General features: G+C 44.2%; 1 protein-coding gene across 2 annotated transcripts in view; it reads left to right on the forward strand.

The window, feature by feature from the left end:
* Positions 1 to 20,441: 20,441 nt before the first annotated feature.
* The window catches only part of Cpvl (carboxypeptidase vitellogenic like), a 99,832-nt gene continuing 99,042 nt past the window's right edge, over positions 20,442 to 21,231 (forward strand). For both annotated transcript variants that reach the window (XM_051151601.1, XM_051151602.1), the window contains exon 1: positions 20,442 to 20,616. In XM_051151601.1, the coding sequence (XP_051007558.1) occupies positions 20,442 to 20,616 (175 nt within the window). The remainder of the gene's footprint in view (positions 20,617 to 21,231) is intronic.

Here is a 21,231-nt window from a genome sequence, read left to right on the forward strand (position 1 = left end):
TTCCAGGCCACAAAACTAGAGCTTCAGTTAGCTTTAGTTGCACAATAAACTGCCTTAAATTGAAAGTGACTTAAAATAGCAATGATTTTTTTTTTTTTTTTTTTTTTTTTTCTCGTCTGGAGGGTTGGGCTGGGCAGCTGCACTGCCAGGCCTCTGGCTGGGTGGGCAACTGAGGTCAGCTGGAGACAGGGCTGGGAGGGAAACTTCCCAGTGCTTCTCACAGTTTTCAGTTTGGTGCTGCTAGTGCTGAGAAGGAAGATGCTTCCCCAGTTTTGTCTTTACTGCCTACCACTGTGCATCCTTGCCATTTTCAATCTAGCCTCCTCCTCCCCCTGTCATTTGGCTCACTGCCCACCACCTGGTAGCTTTTAATAATATACACTCAGTTCACTTACATGCAATGCAACCCTGAAGAGTTACTTAACCTAAGTCTCAGTTCCCCATTTGGAAAATGAGGATACAGCCTAGATCACATCAAGATGCTCTGTGGTTCCAGGAGTAATGCAAAGTGTTTGGCTCTGGGTTGGCATTTGATCACTATTAAAATGATTGCATAACCATGTGGTGTTACCTCTATGCATATGCTTTCAGGACTGACCACTTGTTATTAGGTATATATTATTATCTATATGCATATATGTTCCTATATTTATTATCTATTTATCTATGTATCATCTATCTGTCTATCTATCTACTCTCTCTATCATCTATCTATCTATCTATCTTTTGAGAGCACATATATAAATGGAACAATTAAAGAATAAGAGGCCATGCATTTGAGTGGAAGGTAGATGGGAGGAATTGGAGAAAGGGAAGGGAAAGGGAAAAATGACATAATTATATTAAAAATAATCACAAAAATGATTGCACCATAGGATCAAGGAATACATGCTGATTGTTCAGCAAAGCAGTGAGGTATTGCTTGATTTCTCAGGTGATTGCTGAGCTTGGAAGTATCAGAGTGCAGAAGCAGTTTTAACATGTGGGAGTTGGAATTCTAGGACAGCAGTTCTGGGAGAGTGGAAGTGAAAACAAAACAAACACGGAGCACACCTCCACCACAACACTGACACCTCAGAGCTTTCTCTCTCTTAGGGAACCTTCAGGAAATCGCATGCCATCCTTGGGGAGGAGCCATGCCAGTCTCTGTTCCAGTTTCTTCACTGAGGTTTCTCGACTGATTTTTTTAAGATTCCATCTTGGGGACCTTTCATCTGTGCTACAGTGCTCCACTAGGTTTCAAGACCTAGGCCAGAACATATCTTTACCCAATATGTCTGGGTCATGTGATTCTAAGAGGCACTTGAAAGGTGGCTGTCGCTGTCATGTGCTCTGAACTGGCAGCTTTACTCCCGCCAGACCAGTGATCCCCATTGGGCCAGGCCAGCTTGAGACTGTGCAAAATGAACACAAAGGGGATGCTGTGTGGCTGCTTCTTTCCTGCAGGGGTGCTTGTCCTGGGATCCCTCAGGGAGAAAGTGCCAGGGGTTGGGGTAGGGAGGCTCAGGTTTTCAAGTTGGAAAGGGCATGTTTTAGGGGGTGTCCAATGAGCAGCAGCTCCAGAAGGTCTCTGACACAGCTGGAGTGTCTTCCAAACTAGGAGCCATCTGAGTCTAGGCCAGTAGCCCTGGAGTCTCAGCGCCCTCCCTTCTCCTCTTCCTGGGTTTCTGAAGAACTATTTTGGTTTCCTGGGTGCTGGAGAACAAGGGAGGAAAAAGTGCCTTAGGGCATTTTCCTTAGGGAAAGGCAAGCAAACACACCTGGATGGCTGTTAATGTTCATGGAATGTGGGGTTAGGAGGAAGCCAGGACAGGTGGAAGGCCCTCCATGACAAGTGATTTCTTCTTGGTCCCTTCGTGTCCCTGAGGTTTGAGGAGGGTGTGTGAGGGTGAGATGGGTGAGTCATGGGTACGGATTTCCATCCTAGGTCTGGCTTCTGCTCTTAGTTGGTGACTTTGGGTAAATTGTTGACGCTCTCTAAGCCTATCTCCCATCTGAAAGACGCCGCCGATAACAGGCAGGTGTGCTTTCTTTTAAATAGGGAAATGTTATCTTAAGAACGGAAACAACTCCAGGACTGTTGACCTAGCTCAGAGTGTGGCTTTCAGTGAGAGGTAATTTTCCTTGTGACATATGAGTGATGATGGAGTGGGTGGTGGGACACAGACAACAACGTTTCTAACTCCATCCGGGGTGATTGTGGTCCCTCGTGTGCATGCTGCCACTGTCCTTCTCCCCTGAAACCACAAGGGCTCTGGTCAAAGTGCTTGAGCCCTTCCAACTGCTTCCAGAACTCACCGCTGGTGACATTAGAAAGGATACTGTTCTTTGAATGCAGTAAGACCTTTCCCCTTCTGTCTAAATATGTAGCTTTGCTTGTTTTTGTGTGAGATAAGAACAGAGACGTAAGAAAAAAATTTAAATCCCCACAAGAACGATTTTTATTAATGAAAAAAATACCTTTAAAGAAAATTGTTCAAAATGACAATTGGAACACTTTTGGAAAAAATGCCATATGCTGACTTCTGTTGACATATGAAGTCTGTGCAGTTGCAAAGACGTCTTAGTGGACTGGACCTCATACGTGTGTACTCCAGGCCAGTACAGGTACACAGGGAACCCTCCCTAATATGTTGTCAGCATTCTTAGCAGGAAGCTTATCCATTCATTTCTTTTTACAGGTATGGCATAATAAAATAAATCTAGTTTATAGACTGAGGTATAAAGGGATTCTAGCAGTCTGATTTCACAGCCTAAGACATAAATGAGATTTGAATGACTAGAGAGTATAAGAAGCCTTGCTGGCTTTCTACCAGCTCACTTTCTAACAAATCATCTAAACAAGCAGCAAATAGCATGACTAGATTTTGTTAACAAATTTGTCTTGGGATTTTAGAGGGAAAAAAAAAAACTACCCTGCTATTCCCAGAACAAGACAGTGAGAAAGGTGGTTACTGTCATCCAATGGTGTCAGATTACCTCTTATTGGCACCAGGCACTCAAGGTAAGCATATGTAGCTAATGATCCTCCAAAGAAAGCATATCTCGTTTAAAGTGGGTATACCAGTCGGTTGGGCATTGTTGTCACAGCAGTGAATCTCGCCTCCCTTACGTTCTTATCATTTTGGCTCACAGTTTCAGGGATTTGAGTCGATGGCAGGCTGAATATATTGTTTTGGACCCAAGGCAAGGCAGGATTTCATGGTGGTGATGAGAGCATAGTAAAGAAGGATGGCTCATCTTATGATGGGCAAAAAGGAGAGAGTGAGTAGAGAGGAGAAAAGAGGGGGAGAGGTGAGGGGGAGAAAGAAGGGAGAGAGGAAAGAAAAAGAGAGATTGGGGCACGAAACAAGAAATGACCCCCAATGGCACAACGTTCCCTCAGCTGGACCTCACTTGTAACCGTTTGTCAATTCCAACAAAGCCATCATAGTAGACCCATCAATGAATCATCCACTGACTAGATAAGATAGCGCTCGTGACCCAGTCACCCTTACTGGTTGGATCCAGCAGCTGAGGACCAAACCTTTAACACACAAGCCTTTTCAGGGATGTGCCACATCTAAAGCCTAACCAAGCGTAAGTGTGATTACTGAGGTCAGTATTCCTACTGACTTTAGTATGTGGGGTTTTCATGCCTTGAAGTAAGAACACTTGAAAAAAGTTCCAAAGGACAGTTTCTCATATGTAGAAAGATGCTTCTATTATAATGATGCATTAATATTCATAGTAAAAGTAGGGGCCTGGGATGTTGCTTAGCATGCCCAAGGCTTGGGTGTGAGCCCAGCACTGGCCCAGCACTGATTTGGGAGAATGCTAAATTGGCCAGAAAGCTAAGAAATATATATATATATATATATATATATATATATTTTTTTTTTTTTTTTTTTTTTTTTTGGTTTTTCGAGACAGGGTTTCTCTGTGTAGCCTTGGCCATCCTGGACTCACTTTGTAGACCAGGCTGGCCTCGAACTCACAGCGATCTGCCTGCCTCTGCCTCCCGAGTGCTGGGATTAAAGGCATGCGCCACCACACCCAGCACTATAGAACTATATTTTTAAGGTTAAAACCAGGAACAGAGTTTTACCCTTTATGCTCTGTTTTCAAATTCAAAGATTCAGAAAGTATTGTTTTTAAATTAACTATATTATTAGTATGGCAGCTAGCAATCAATTAAGACACAGACACTTGTTATATTTTAAAATAGGCTTAGTTAACCTGGGGCAGGGCAGAGAAAAATCCTCTAAACTACTTCTCATAGTGGGCCAGATATCACATACCTGCCCCAATCCTATGCCATCTGTTTCTACCAGTTTCTATCAAGCTACTTCCCAGCCATAATCCCAAATACTTGTTAATGTTCTTCATCTGGGCCAGAGTTTCCATCCATGCTGGCCATGTGCTTCTCTTTAATCTAACCAATGGTGGCCTCCTACTCCTTGGGTCTTTCTCCTTCCTCCTCATGGTGGTCTTTTTCTTCTCCTCCTCCTTCTCAGGATTCCTCTCTCTCTCTCTCTCTCTCTCTCTCTCTCTCTCTCTCTCTCTCTCTCTCTCTCTCTCTCCTTAGCCACTCCTCTGCCCTGCCCAGGTGGAATGGCTTTTGATTAATCAAAAGGTGGGTCACAGAGACTGCAAGCAGTAATTAGCATCAAAAGACATCAGACCATCCCCCAACAAGGACGCAATGACTCAGACTCAAAGGACCATGATCAGCAAGTGATTTTTTGAATAAAACTGGGCTCCTAAGCATCCCAGGAGAAAACAAAACAAAACCAAAAAACTGACATTGCTCTCTCCAGAAGACACTGCAAGGACCACCTTAAACAGAGAAGCACATTTTCTTTTATTGCGTTGACTTAGAACCAGGAGGTAAGATGAGGTGTTAGCAATGGGAGAGAGGCAGCTAAGTCATCAGCTATGTTGGTTCACAATTCCCAACTCTTCACATTTTATCTTTTGAATACAGTGGGAGCTTTTCTCTCAGTCTTTTGTCTGTGGTCTGATTTTGGATACCAGACATCTGAACGTTGCTCAGGCTTGATTTCTACTCCTGATATTTGATTAGAGCCTTTGGGGCTACCTCCTTTTTCATTGAGGCTTCACATTCCATCATTCATCTTTCCAAAAACCCTGTCATATCTTGTGCTGAATGGTTCTTTATGAGGAAAGTTACCCAGATGGCCTGACTAATTCTCTCATTTATTCATTTAACCAAGTAATATTTGATATGTTTCTAATATCTGAGTATAAAGATGTCCAAATATTGAAAAACATTTAAGTGTGAACCTCCCATTCTGTGGTTATTCGACTGCTCTGGTGATCCCCCCACTAGTTGCTTCAAACTATGCTTTGCAAAGGTATAGAAATGAAAACACACACACACACAGAGTCAAGTCAGGGAAGGGGGAAGCTTTTGAGTTAGCCTGGAGCAAAACATCTGTGAAGGGGTCACGTGTCTTTGGTCAACAAAGTTATTTTAGAGTCGCATTTGGAGGACACTCAATTTGTGCCTGAAGTTTCTGTGTCATGTAGCTCCTTGTAGTCAGGAGTCCTTGAAGGAGACTTTGGAAGGAAAATGTCTTGTGCTTCTGGTAGCTCTTTCCAGCATCGGGGTGACCTGTACTGTGGTAAAGAGGAACCTGAGAAGATGGGGTCAGAGGCTTTGCCAGTGTCTTGGGCAAGTAAGTGCTACCCTGTGGATGGTCTGGATTACAGAGAGAGGAAGAAGAAAGGGTGGGGTTTGGTGACTCATTTACCATGAAGATTCTTGGCACTGCAGCCCAGCATCTGCATTTATGGTACAGTGTCATTGAGACCTAGAGTCTCTGGTTGTTGGGAACTGTCTGATGAGTGATGGTCAGAAAGAGGGATACTGTCCTGAAATTGCCACCATAGTGTTAAGACTGCACAAATGTGTCAACTAGTGACCAGTGTTCAAGGGGTGGTTGAGAATGAATGCGTGGAAGGAGAGAAAGGAGACAAAGCCTTGAGGGAAATGTACCAACTTCTAAGAACAAAGCACAGAGTTCAATGATGGGTGGTCTAGAGACCGTTCTGTCAGGGTGATAGCACTTTTCCTTCAAGAACTTACAGCTGAGGATTCCCAGAGACCTCCATGCTGGGGCAGTAGGGAAGGCTCAGGAAATGAACTGTCCCTTCACAGAGAGAGATGCCTGCTGTCTTTGGAACCACAGCAGCCTATCCTGATGGTGGCTGTTTCCCAACCCCACACTCTGGTGTGACACTCAGATGTGTGGGGACATCATCTTTAGCCACATATTGGGCAACCTAAGCCCCCTCCTCTCCTCCTCTCTAATACACGAGTGCATTCCCTATATGCTGAGTAGACGCTCAGTTCCCTGAACCTGTTTTATCCTTTAGCACCCGATTTTTGCCTTTGTTTTTGCCAAAGGCTTGCTGTTCCTAGTTCTCAAGTAGAAGAGGGCAGGCTTTGCTACTCTTGGTAGTACTTTACCTGTTTACATATGTATAGGTATGCACATATCCCCTTCTGCAGAAAGGCAGAGTAAGTCTCTACTGGATGTACGCACTTTGTCTTAAAGTACATGGTTTTTAAGTGACGGAAGCCATATTTGAAGCGTCATGTACATACTCTAAATCCTGAAGCCATCAGCCAGGACACCCCATGGCTAGGCATGATGGCTCAGGTGAGCTCTCTGCCGAGGCTGCTCCATCTTGGGGGGCTGGTGCTTGTACAGTTGCTGACTCCTGAACAGGTGCTTCTCCTTTCATGTGCTCTTGTTTTAGTCAACCTTAAAAAAAAAAAAAATTACTTATTCACTTTACATCCCAATCACAGGCCCCTCCCTGCTCTCCTCCCAGTTGCACCCTTCCTCTTCCTTGTGTCCCCCTCCCTTCCCTTCAGAGAAGAGGAGCCCCTTCTGTCACCAACCTATCCCAGCACATCAAGTCGCATCAGTACTGAGCACATCCTCTACCATGGAGGCCTGGCAAGGCAGCCCCACCAGAGGGAAGTGATTAAAAAAAGCATGCAATAGAGTCTATGTGGGAGACAGACCCCACTCCCCTTACTAGGGCACTCACACGAAGACCACGCTGGCAATCGGGTACATATGTGTAGGGGGTCTAGGTCCAGTCCATACAGGGTTGTTGGTTGGTGTTTCAGTCTCTGCAAGCCTCCCTAGGCCTAGGTTAGTTGACTCTTGAACCCTGGGCAGAGGCTAATCCTTCTTCTAAAAGGGATGTGGTCCTGTAGCTCCCACTTCCTTAGCAGTTGTTCCCTTAATTCTCCCCGAGATCATACTTTCAACCTTGCTGGGTTCTCCTAAGGGTGAAATTGGGGACCAAACTTTACGCTGTTTGCATGGCTAATTTTTGGCCTTTGCCTAACCTCTCCATTGTATTCAAGGCTGGTGTTTACTTCTGATCTGCTTTTTCCTCCTTGTGAGTTCATAGGGCAAGAGTAAGGTAGGATGTATGCCCATCACAAAATCACCCCCAGTCTTTGGTAGCCAGGTAGCCACAGGAATGGTGCTTTGTTCCCTCCATCCTACCTTTGCTGAATTTACAGTGAGCAAAAAGATTTGCATCACAAGTGGATCATGGTCCTGTGAGAACTTAGTGAGGGTACTATTAATTTCAATGGCCACAGAGGCCCAGCCTTTGAACCTCATCACTGGCCGCCCTGCATATATGTCTATTTCCCTCTCTGAGGGCAGGTGCTGTTTTATTTTCATCTCACTCTCGACAGTGTCTGATTCCATAGTCTAAGGCCATAACCTCCCTCAAGAACTGAATGCTGGTCTAAGGTATTTGAACGGAAAAATGTGGTGGGGCTTGAAGGGTCAGAGACAAGTGAGCACTTTGTGCTGAGGGAGAGCGGAGATGTTAAGGGCTAGCTTCTAAGTTCGAGGCAAGAAGTGCCGGACGTTAATAAAGATGAAGCAGCCTGGAGCCTGTGATCCGGGCCGCAGCTTGACAAGGGCAGGAGGCAGCTCTAGCTAATCCTGAAAATGAGAAACATCCCTGCCTGGGTTTCTTGACAAATAATATTATCAACAAGCAGCAGATACAACCGAAAATCATTTACTTTTGTTTTCCCTCCACTTCTGAGTGCCGGAAGTGTTTACAGAATTAACTTGTCTTGGAGGGAGGGTGGGGTGACCCTCTGTGGAGCCACATCTGAACCCCATTTTAACCAACAATTAGCTGGAAGGAACTTATTCGGAATTTGTAGATAGGCTTCTGTTGTTATGCTAATCCATGCTCAGAACCATAGGACAAAATAAGTGTTTCCTGGGTAACCAGCCTCTCACTGCTATACAGGGTAGATGTTGCTGGAGTGAGAGCCTGCATGCAGCTTTATCCTTATGCGTGGCCAGAACCCTGGAATTCCAAGCTGGGATGCTGGGACCCACACAGCTCATCTAACCACTGAAATTTAGCAATGGAGGAACCAGTGTTCCCTTGCTCAGGGATCGGCCCCCATCCCTCTGCCCCACCCCCCATAAGTCAGAAATAGGAGTCTCTGCAGGGGGGGGACTGTTCTGTGGATGTGGTCCCTTTGTCACCTAGAGGTTTCTGCCAACATTCCCTTCCCATGGTCCCCAGCAGCCCTGCTACTACCCACGCCTGTTTCCCTGCTCTGGTTTAAGCTCCTGTCATCTTCATTCTGCTGAAGTCTGTTTATTTGGTGAAACCCGTTAACTTCAAAGTCCAAGGACATCCTGTCACCACTGTCTTTCTCTGCCTTCAAAACACCAAGCCCAATAGCAGTGCAGCCGCTAATTGTTACATGCAAAGAGAGGCCTTAGGGCATCCTACAGGGCCTCCCACTGGCTTCTGTGTGTCCTTCTTGCTCTTTCTCCACTCTTATGCTCCCATGATGCCTCTGTGTCGTCTTTGGTTACACGGCACGTATTAAAGTAGAATGAGCACCACGGAACCCCAGATAGGAGGAGCAACTGATGCCAAGTTATTGGAGCTTGACAGCACAGTGCTTTTCCAACTATGGCCGAAAATAAAGGAGAAGTGTAGGGACAAAGATAATGTAGCGTCTGAGTTACTCTTGATGTTCGTCAACACCATATGCCTATGTGTAAGTGAAAAATCCTCAATGTTTTCTTTAAAAGGAAAGTCTTAGACTTCTTCTTAATTCCCACATCTTTCCCTTAACTCAGAGGCCTCCTCCTGTACTGTCTCCTGTTCGCTCTGGTTCTATCTCTACGTGCCTAAACAATCTTCTTCTGCTTCTTCGATTTTAAACCTGTAATTTTCATTAATTTTTTTAAACCAACTTACAAAATAATGGGTTTCATATGATGCCTTCATGCATGTATATCATTGCACTGTACTCCTATTCACCCTCCCTACAGCCTCTCTGGTCTCCTGTCACCGTCCCATTGGCCTCCTTCCTCCCCAGATGGACTGTTTTCTGCTTACATGCTTATATTTTTAGTTCACAGACTGTGCCATTAGCATGTTGAACACTGCATCTCCTGATTGTCTTACTCTGCAACTGTGGAAATGGTTACTGATTTTTCTTCCAAGTCAATATCCAACATTTACTTTATTGCATGAGTGTGGCTCATGGCCAAGCTGTGTAGCTTACTATAATTACAGTCCCTGCCTTGTAAGTTTCATATAATTCGCCAAGTTAAAAATTGCCTGTTTCGATTATTCCAAATCTATTTTAAAGTAGCATTCTGTTGTTTACTGAATATAGTGTCTTATCTAAGGATATTTATATGACATAAGTTTATATAATAAACGTTACATAATATTGATGTAAGGTTACTCTACTCCATGAACTGTTGTGTTTTATGAAGTTAGATAATTTATTGCATATGGTGCCTTTTGGATTTTCTGCTAAGTTGGTACTTTGTTGTGGTTCCTTGACATCTCTAAGTGTAAGAAACCACACTATTACTTAGAAGCCCTGAGCACTCATGGGATCTGTGTTTACTGGAGACTGGAGGCTCCCAGCCATGTGACCAGTGGCCCCCCGCACCTGCGCATAGGCTCTGTCTCTAAGATCTGGTGAGTATGGCCAGTAACTGGTTACTAGTTACTTTAGCCTCTCCTGTTAAATGTTTTCAAGAGGAATGTTTGGGCAGACTCTCCCTGCTTCTGTTGATCCCTACCTACACCTTCTTCAGTGCCCAGTTCTTGACCATCGCAAGCTTTTGTGCAGTTCTCTCATCCGAGGTTCCTGTTTCTCACTGATTCCCTACTTCCGTGACAAACTGTTTATCCTCCATACCGTGTGTTTGAGCTGCCTCGTTCACTGCTCTTTCTCCTGCTTTCTTGCGCCCTGAGTATTTGTGCCTTTAGAAAGAAGTCTTTAGTCTCACACTAGGGAGGCTCCTGTGGGGACAGAAACAGATGGACTCAGCTCCCTATATGCCGAGGGGACTCCAGCTGGAGAATTTCAGTAGGCTGTTGTAGAGGTGAGGCAGAAATGACAGATAAATGTCAGCAGAAAGCTCTAGTTAAAATTATGACTACCCAGGAGAGGGTGGGGTGGGGTGAGATAATCATGCCACCGAAGGTGGGCTCCTGGGAACCCCCAAGGTGGAGGTGGCTGTGGTGGAGAAATCCATAAAAGCTCGGACTCAAGGAGGTGAAGGTTGGTAAAGCCATAGAAGAGGCATTGTGCGCACCAGAGAAGTCAGCAATGGATTAATTTGGACATGAGTTCATTGGTGATTTTAGCAAGATGGTGTGGACGGAAGTCCCAGCGTAGCAAGTAAGAGTGAGAACAGTGTTTGCTTTGAGAAGCTGCTGACGGGAGCAATACTGAGGGTGATTCAAGGGCTCCAGAACCGGACAAGCCAGTCTGTGAACTTCCTCCTTTGTCTGCACCTTCAATACCACCCAGACTCTTCAGACTTAATGCTTGCAGTGAGGTCATCTTTGCTGAAGACCTTTTGGTTGGCTTGAACCTAGAGATTGCTTCCCGTGCCCATCACACCATGCCTTACGTAAGAAATTAACCTCTCACTCCCCCTTCCCATTCCTTGCTGACCACTTGGAATTTTATATGGGTTTCCTGTATATGCCTAAAGGCAATTTGAAGAATTCTTGGGGTTTTTATACTTTCTTTCTCCTGTCTTGCATCCAGTAGGGTTTCCACTGCCGATATATTAACTTCCTAAGGCTGGGGTAAGACACACACATACACACACACACACACACACACACGCACGCACACACACATGCACACTGGAGACAACAGAAAGATGCTTTCCAACAGTTCTAGAGGCTGCTGCATAAAGGCAGCTCTGGGGACCGCATCTAAGACCTGTAGGGGAGAGACTTTCCTTGTCTCTTCTTTCAGCATTGGCTGCTTTCCAAGACCCCGGGAAGTCTTTTGGTTTCTAGTCACACTGCTCTGGCCCCCACTTCTTATGTGGCAATGCTCTGTGTCTCTCTGTCCCTGCAGGGCATTCTCCTTCCTGTATTTCATCCTTCTCCTCCCAAAGACAGGAATTATATTGTTACAAATTCAACCCTAATCCTCCTCCTAACTTAACCAATTATATCTACAAAGCCACTTTCCCCAAATAAGACCCTGTGCCAAGGTGGTTGGAGTCTGGGCTTCAGCTTGGGTGTGTATGTGCGTATGGGCACACATAAGATATAAGCCAGTCTTTTAAAATGGAAGCAGTCATTCTGTGCGAAAGCCCCATGGGCCTGAGTGTGTCTTTCCAAAGCTCATGTGTTAGAAGCAGAATACTAAAATTCACGCGGATGGTTTTTGAAAGTGTGACCTCTGGGAGGAAATTGCATTAGATGAGGTCATGATGGTAGTAGTGGCCTTACAAGAAGAGACCCCAGCTTATCCCTTTGCTCTGTCTCACAGTGCACAGTTTCTACAATGTTGTGATGCAGCAAGGCGGCCCACCTGATGCTGAGCAGATGTTGTTGCTGTACTCGCGGGCCCTTGAGCAGAGCCATTAAATCAATTTCTCTTCTTTGCTTGTTTCCCAGTCCTGGGTATTTTGCTGTAGTACCTGAAAATCAACTAAGCTGCCCTCCATGTTTTTCTTTCCCTAAGCTGCCACACCCTATTACCAGATACAGGAGGGTAATGCCTTCAAAATGCAGCTGGCGGTCCCTTTTTTTTTTTTTTTTTTTTTAAGATTTTATTTATTTATTATGTGTACAGTACACATCAGATCACATTATAGATAGCTGTGAGCCACCATGTGGTTGCTGGGAATTGAACTCATGACCTCTGGAAAGAGCAGTGAATGCTCTTTAACCGCTGAGCCACCTCTCCAGCCCCTAGCTGGCCATTCCTTAATGCCAATGCTGTAAGCCCCTGGCACAGCCTCTTTCATCACTACCGAACCATTATACCCTCCTCTAGTTAGCACACCGGTTCTCTTCTCATTCTGCTAACGCTCGCCTGCTGGAGAATAGCTGCTTCACACTGTTGCTCCCGCCCTTAAAGTGCCACAGCAGCTTCCCACTGTTAACCCATAGGCCTGCAGAAGAGATTTAGGCCCACCCCTCTCTCCTGCTCCCATCAGTTGCCAGGCTTATGTGCACCTCAGGGCTGGTGACTTCTCATTGCTTGGTCATTTCCACGGAGATCTGTTTCCTGGCTGAGGTGAGCTAGATGCTTTCCTGAGGCTCTAGAGGGCAAGGCCCAGGAGGATACAGAAAGGTTTGTGGAAGGAATAAAAGAAAATCCCAAAGTATGCTCCATAGAGTTATCCATGCTGGTCGTAATAGATGAGACTTCCCTGGTCAAACAGTGTTAACTTGTGGAATGCTTGTGGGGCTAAAGTTCTGTGTTTCAGCAGAATTTCTCAGACACAAGGTACTTGATGGATCATGAGGAAATTCTATACTTGACTGAATATGAAAGGGGTGCAGTGAGAAGTGCTGGTACAGGGGCTGTAGGTCAGGCTTTGCAGTCTAATTAGGACTGGCCTTTGAGGGGAAGAAAAATGTCATTCTTTCACCTATTGCAAGGTTCACAGCTGAGACTCTTACAGCAAGAAAAACAGTAATGAAAGAACCACCCGCCCCTCCCCCCGCCACCACCACCACCACCAGCAAAACAAAACAAAAGCATAACACATTTATTTATTATAAGTTTTACGTGTCCCAGGAGCTTTCAGAAAGCAACGACCCATGGAAATCTATACCTTTGGACAGACAAACAGGATGACTGGAATACCAGAGAGTCAGTCTATGGCAACAAATGGGCCATCAGAACTGCTCAGGTTCTTTGCCAGTCTACTCTTTTCTTCTGGGAAAGAGAGGATCCTACAACCACCTTCATAGAAGGAAAGACGGATTATGCTTTCACGGGCAGGTCTTGAGAGGGGACAGTGGAAGGGTCAACTTGCGTCATATGCTCAGGTGTCTTATTTGGGGATGTCATGTTCCTAGCTTTAACCCCTGAATTCTTTCTTCTGTTATACATGATTTGTGTGAATCCAGGCAAGGTGTTCTCCAGGAACCAGTTTCTTCACTCCAAAATAGCAAGATTGATTATACTACCCACCTGATAAGGGTTAGAAATAAAAACTCTAAAGCAATTAGCCCAGGGTTTTTGTGTGAGGAGTGTTTTAGCAGTGGGCTGCCGCCACTGCTCTCATGGCACGATGACGCCTTTGATCACGGACACTATCTACTTAGAACTCTTTAACAAACGCTGGAGGCACACTTACCTTATTTCCCGTTCTTCCCTGATCTCCCTCATTCCCATATCCCCCCATCCCCCACCATACCCCCCTACCCCCCACCCCACCCCTCTACCCCCTCCCCCCCACACACCCCTACACCCCCCACCCCCTATCCCCCACCCCACCCTCTATCTTCACCGAGTGGAGAGAGAGTCCAAGGTGGCGCCCTACAGTTCACCCGCCTTTGTATTATTTTCTCCTTTTCTCCGACCCTGGTCATTCTTTACCTGACACACGATTCTAGTTTGTGTCCCACTCTTGCAAGGACAAGGACATGGCGGCAGAGATAGCGACAGCTAAATTCATCAGAGAGATCAGTTCCTGCTTCTTGTGCCAGAGGTGCAGCCTGAGAAACTGAGATAGGCAGGCTAGGCCACTGCAGCCGAAGCCTTCCCTTCACCTTAGGGGCCTGTCCGGCTTCAAATATCAATTTTGGAAATTGTATTGATGTCTTAAGGAGATGAACAAGGGAGTTCTGGGAAATAATGTTTGCTTTATTCATTTGCTTCCACGGACATCTTTTAGAGAAAGTGGCTACGTTTAGGACTTGGCTGCTATTTAATTCAAGGTAATACCACAGCCCTTTATTACCATGCTTTCATGCTTCATTTATGCTCGCAGACCCCTGCCAGGTGCCCAGATCTTTTCAAATTGTAGAACCACCTACTTGAACTCTTTTAGATTATGGATTTCATGGAAGTGCTGTTACTGACTTGTTTTATTTTAATTTTTCAAGATATTATTGATCATGTTGGGAATCTAAAAAACAGCTAAACATGGAAAGGAATCCAAATGCTTATTTTAATCATGGAAATAATGGTTATCACATGAAACATTATTTCTTTAGCTGGAGTAGTCAAATTGAACAATGGAAACGTGAGGAGTAAAGGGGAAACAGAAGACAGCCTGAATGGAGTGTGTGTGTGTGTGTGTGTGTGTGTGTGTGTCTGTGTGGGTTTCTGTGTGTGTGTGTCTGTACGTGTATATGTGTGTATGTGTATGTGTGCCTGTATGTGTGTATGTCTGTGTGTGTATCTGTGTGTGTGTCTGTGTGTGTGTCTATGTGTGTGTCTATGTGTGTGTCTGTGTGTGTCTGTGTATGTCTATGTGTGTGTGTCTATGTGTGTGTGTCTGTGTGTGTATGTATCTGTGTCTGTGTGGGTCTGTGTCTGTGTGTGTGTCTGTGTGTGTGTGTGTGTCTATGTGTGTGTGTCTATGTGTGTATGTCTGTGTGTGTATTTGTCTGTGTCTGTGTGGGTCTGTGTCTGTGTGTGTGTCTGTGTGTGTTTCTACTAAGATTTTGTACCTTTTACTCACTAGAAAACACTTTCAAGTGGCCCTTTTGGGTTTCTTTTCTTGAAGCCTCTGCACTGAGCACACTGCTCTTGCTTCAATACCCAGGGGGCAACTGAGCAGGACAGTCCTCTCATGTCCCTTCTGCTGGCCACTTTGATCGGGACTGGAGTGGGGGGGGGGGGGGAGCTGATGGGAAGCGGTGTCCAGCTCACCTTGGAGACAGAGAAAACCTCATAACAATGGACCGTGGAGGGAAGAGACATGGACTGTGAGCCTGCTAATCTCTGTGGTGTAAACACTGTCCATATAACTGGTATTGAGTTCTCAAGGGCTATAGAACATGGTTAGCAAAAGATGAGTGGAAGGAAGCTGCCCACTGGTAAGTCTCAAACCCTAAGACAAATTGCCCAGGTGCCTATTTAACATATCAAAGTGGACCTGGCCACAAGATTCTCCCAGCATCCCTCAGTCCCTACCTGTTACAGGGTATGGCTAGCATACTCCACCTCTACCCTGAACTCCTCCAGCCAGGGCCTGGGGTGCCCTTTCCCCATCTGCCCTTCCTTATAATCCAACCATTTTGGTCCCTTAAAAAAAATCTATCCTCTACTTTTTTGAGCCTCATGTGTGTGGGGGCGGGGGCTGCACCTGGTCCCCTTCTCTCCCCTCTCTTTTCCCCTCACCCTCTCCTCAGATGGCTCAGCTCAGTCTGGTCATGTCCACTCTGGACTCTCCCAGGTGACCCTGCCTCTGGTTATGCTCTCCTGTTATCTGCCATAAACTTTCTCCTCCAGGATACCAGCGACCAGTCATGTTCCCTTCCTTTTATTCTTTTTTTTCTTTTGCCCACCAGACACATAAAAATATAGCATGACTCCAAGCCGAATTTAGTAATAAAATAGCGAGGAAATGGTAGGTCTGGGGTTTATATTTTAAAATTTGCTTTAAGATAGAATTCATTTTATGATAGTTTTTTGTTGTTGTTGGTTTGGTTTTTTTTTTTTTGTTTTGTTTTTTTGGTTTGAGTTTTCAAAACAGCATCTGTGTTAAAGAATGGTCTTTCAGGGTTCCTCCCAATGTACCTGGCAACCATACTGATCATGACCTGCTACACCCTGAGTGAGACACAGGGGAGCTGCTATCTAACCAAAGTCCACTTGATGAGTTATGGTGGTGGACCTTCCCCATGAAGACTGACTTCTCCATATTCCATCTATCCCTTAGTTTGTGTATTGCTCAACAGTCTGTGACTGGGACACACTAAAGACTTTTGAGATCAGAGTCGGAATATTTGAATGATGCCGGACAGGGACCATGGGAAGGAGGTGAGATTTGGAACCATAAATGTATCCTGCCTTTGAGCCTTGGCCCCACTTTTCACCAACTCACTCATCCAGGACCCTCCTGGTCAAGTCGGTTCTTTGTGAGGTGTGGGTTTTCTACCACGTCAGACACCTAAATCTGATCATATGAATATACAATGTCTTCTGTTGATCTAGAATACCTTGGTTCCTCATTTACACCTACCGCTCTCTCATACTTCTGCTTAGCAATGCTTACATGCATATTTGTTATAGACTCGAAGTAGAAGCAGGTGCAATAACAAGGAATGCTGAGCGCATCTCACTTTTACCCAGTGCCTTCTCACTTACCAAGCAAAACCCCACTTGAGCCTCTGAAGTTCTGTGGCTGCAGATCAGGATACATCTGAATAGAATGTTCAAGAAAAAAGAACAAACAGAACCTTATTCCTAGGAAACGCAAGAGGTCATAACCAGGTAGTGAAGAGGAGTAGGGAACAAGCCCCCTGCTTTTCTGTCATGTCTATCGGTTGCTTTGCTTTGTTTGAAGGAAAATCAAAATGCCAGAAAAACTACTCTTTTGAGTTTATAAACTTAATTATTGTAAAAAAAAAACTTAGAAATTTATATAACATATAAAACAAGGAGAAAATCCCCATATCTAGTCTACTGGTCTACTTTTCTTTACCCAGTGCTTTGTCAAAGCATTCTCTGAAATCATTTCAGTTGTTTATGACATCTTACTATCTGTGACCGGAGATGTAGTGTGTTATTTTCTTGTCCTAAAGAACACTGGGGCAAATAGCCTTGTTTCATATAGACTATGTGTGACACGCGGGTTCAAGCGGTAAAATCTAGTGGTTTTAGTAAGCACGTGCCTTTGAACTGCCTTTATGATTTTACTAATCTGGCTGGAATTCGCCTAGCATTTGTGTTCCTAGACACCAACAGGACTGTCTTCCTTGGGCCTGTCACTCTGATGGTTCAGACTTGAGCTGTTTCTCTGTCCTTCATAGTCACTCAGATAGACTTGAGAGAATGTGTGGTCAGTAGCATTTTCTTCTTCCTTTCTTTTTGTTTTTTGGTTTTTGGGGTTTTTCTTCGTACATTCTGTGACTCACAACTTCTGTCTAGTATAGTTTTATTCATTCAGAGAGTCCTCAGTGTTTAATAAATGAGAGATTTAGTCCAATTTAGGATCAGCAAAAGCAGTGAAGGAGGCTTTGGTTTTTTTTTTTTTTTTTTTTTTTTTAAGAAACTTCACTCCTCCATTCATGCTAATGGCTTCCATTTCCCTTGGGAGAGATGACAGCTGAGCAGTTGTGGCATTCTGACTGTTAAATGAGAACTGTGAAATGAAGTATGCTGTTGCCTTAATTCACTGACGTGGAAACCATGACTCTAGTGGTTATTTGATTAAATGTTAATGAGCACTGCTAAATTGACCTAACTCCTACTTTTGTGTACTAAATTTATGTCAATTAAAATAAGCTTGCTTGCACCTTTTTTTTTTTTTTTTTTTTTTTTTTTTTTCTTTAACATCGTTGAGTGAAGCTCTGCTTTCTGGGGTAATGCTGTGACTACAGTGGTGGTTTAAATATTAATGATGCCATTAAGGGGGCTGGAGGCTTGCTGTTAGAAGACAGGGAAACTAGACAACAGAGTGGTTTCTTGTATCTGCTTCAGGGGACCCTCTTCCTGGAAGAGCTTCTAGTATTATTATTTTTATAACACCAGGCTTCTCTTTTCTGAAACAGTAGAATTGTTGATTTCAGGCATTTGTTTAAAGTAGCTATATTATTAAGGCCTTAGTGTAACAAATTCACATAATTAAAAACAATATCTTAACAGTGCCATAGTGGCCATTATCCTTGGGCCTCCTGAGAACTTAATTTCAATTTCTAAAATAATTTGGTTCTATATTATAGTCAATAATAGGCAAAACTATTGTTAGCTATGTACTATATTTGGACGGGCTTATTTACATTAAGCATGAGAATTCTATTAGGTTAACCCTGAGAGGTATGATGAGGGTCATTTAGTCAATCAAATTATGATATTAAGCCCTTACCTCAATGGGAAAATGTTGCTGAAAAGCTTTTTAAATTTGCCACAACCAATATTTTGTATTATGCTAAATTGGGTTGTGTTAAACATGAGGTTAATAGAGTTGTACACATTTTGCATTTTTAAAGTGTTCTAATGGTTTGACACTTTGAAGCACTGAAAATCAAAAACAGGCATTGTGTTTGCATAATTGTGTATTTCCCTTTATAATCAGAAACCTGAGTGAATGGGGTATTTATTCATTGAACAGTATTTTGTTTAGAGTTTAGCTGCTGGGGTTGTAATTCAGTAGTGGAGTATAATTCAGTAGCCTGTGCAGGGCTCTGGGTTCCATCCCCAACTCTAAAATAAAACCACGCAAGTCAGAGTTTAAAGCTAAGGCTACCCATCATGCTTTAGTGGCAGTGGTGCAGAGGCCGCTGCTGGCAGGTGCTGCTGCTGTAATACATTAGGCAGGGTTGGGCTTAAGATGTAGCAAGATCTAAGACGGTCACAAAATGTCAGTAGTAGTGAGGAACAGTGTTTTAATGCAATATTTAAAAAATTCGTATGATGGAACAAAAGCTATGATTGATGTAAATCAAGATTTCAAATGAGAAGAGTCTGACGAGACCTCACAAGAACTTCATGTATCCTCATATACCCGGGGGCCCCAAAGTCAGGCCTTATGTACTCCCATATACCCAGAGGAGGCCCTGAAGTCAGTCCCTGGTCTCTCTACCTTCGTGTCCTCACAAGAGACAACACATCAAGCCTAGGTTTATTTCCTACCATTGATGGTCATTATTCTTGATGTTTTGGTGGGGCTAATAGGAGACTCAAATCAGCTAAAGGACACATTAAAAAACACACAGGAAAGCCCATTGCAAACACAGATTACATGTTGGTGTAAAGTCTAGGTGGCAGATCACATGACTTGATGATTTGCCAGGCAAGTACTCTCAGCAACCATCACACTTGAAGATTGTTGCTAATTGTCTCTTCTTTCTTCTCCCTCTTAAAAACTGATTTTTATTTTTAGCTGTGTGTGGTTACGTGTGCCTTTGTGCAATTGTCAGCAGGAGCCAGAAGAGGGGATTTGGAATTACAAATAGGTTGTGACTCACCCCCACCCATCCACCCACTACCACCACGGGTACTGGAAAGCGATCTCTGGTCCGCTTTGAGAGTAGCAGGAGCCCCTGACATAAACCATTTCTCTGCCCTGTTCCACACATACCTTTTGTTTGTTTGGTGTGTGAGACAGAGTCTCATATAGTGCAGGTAGGCTGACAACTCACTACGTGGCCAGAGATGACTCTGAACTGCTTTTGACCTTAACTTCTAAGCACTAGGCTTACAGGCGGCATGTGCCCATGGGGCCTGGTTTCTTAAATTTGCTTATCAGATGATAATAAGCCCAGGGACTTGGACATAGTTAAAGGATCCTCCATCGCTTCTTTCTGTTTTCTTGTTGAACATAAGATGTGAATTGTAAGAGCCAGAGAGATGGTTTTAAAAACCTGTAGCTTGTTTTAAATTCCCTGCAAAGCACACTGGACACCCAGGGTCTGTCTCCCTTCTCCTTAAGCCATCTACTGGATGTTCTGTGCAGAGGGAGTGAGGTTGCTTTTCCTGTTGCTCACAAATGCCCAAATGTGATTCCTTTCATTTCTGTCCACTTTGGGTTGAGCTTCCTAGGTGATTTTCACCTGAAATGTGCCCCAGACCACCTGTCATTCTGCAGTGACAGAATGGTCCCCACCACTCACTCACTCAGTGACCATTTCTAGAGCCCTGGTTGCTTGCAGGCTTTACCTAATTCTCTGCTGGGTTTACTTTCCAATGCTTAGTTTTTAAGTATAACAGATGCTTTTAAGGTGCATTGTGCATCTTTTGTAGAATCTCCTGTTAGGTGGCTGCGGTCAGGATCAACAGGGATTGGTTGGCCTTACTTATCTTCTAGTGACGTCCAAGGTGCTCAGCAAACTGCCCTTAGACAGAATAGGAAAGTTTTGTTTGGACTCCACGCATGTATGTACAGGGCATAGGTAAATACTGACTCTTGACTCATGTGTGGAATGTTGCTGCTCTCACTCTAGGCTAACAAGAAATGGTTGGTGCCATGTGGAAGGTGACTGCTTCATTGATCCTGTTTATGGTCAGCCCTGGTGATGGGCTGTTTCGCTCCATGTACCGAAGTGCCTATGTTTCCAGACCATTCAAGGGAAATGTGGGACAGCCTCTGTTTCTTAGCCCTTACATCAAAGCAGGGAAGATCAAGGAGGGTAAGTGTCAGTCAGAAAACTGATATTACTTTTACATTTTATTTTACTTTATTTAACTTTACTTCTTCAGTGGTGATGCAAAATACACATCAGGGTTTTTTTTGGTTTTGTTGTTGTTGTTTGATTTTTCGAGACAGGGTTTCTCTGTGTAGCCTTGGTTGTCCTGGACTCACTTTGTAGACCAGGCTGGCCTCGAACTCACAGTGATCCACCTGCCTCTGCCTCTCAAATGCTGGGATTAATGGCATGTGCCACCACCTGGCCCATGTCAGTGTTTTTTTATTCAGTTATTTTATTTCAAATACTAATGACTTGATGCCATATACTATCTGAGTTTTTAACTAAAACAAAGTATTCGGAGGACTATTCATGTGGTTAAGTTGCAGCATTTCTCTTCATAAAACCAGTGAGTGTCTCCCTGTGGGACAGCGCTGACAAAGACACTACAATCCTTCCAGCTTCCATATGTCAAGGATTCATTCATGATTGTCAATAAAGTAAGGTGTGTCCCCCTAGGAAGTCTGAGGTAGGAAGTCCAAGGACTTGACTGAGTTTGCACAGATGCCAGCTGGTAGATGTGGGCTCCATCCTGGTAGATATGGGATCCACACTTAG

This window comes from Acomys russatus, chromosome 10 (genome assembly GCF_903995435.1).
Source record: "Acomys russatus chromosome 10, mAcoRus1.1, whole genome shotgun sequence".
NCBI classification, from domain to species: domain Eukaryota; kingdom Metazoa; phylum Chordata; class Mammalia; order Rodentia; family Muridae; genus Acomys; species Acomys russatus.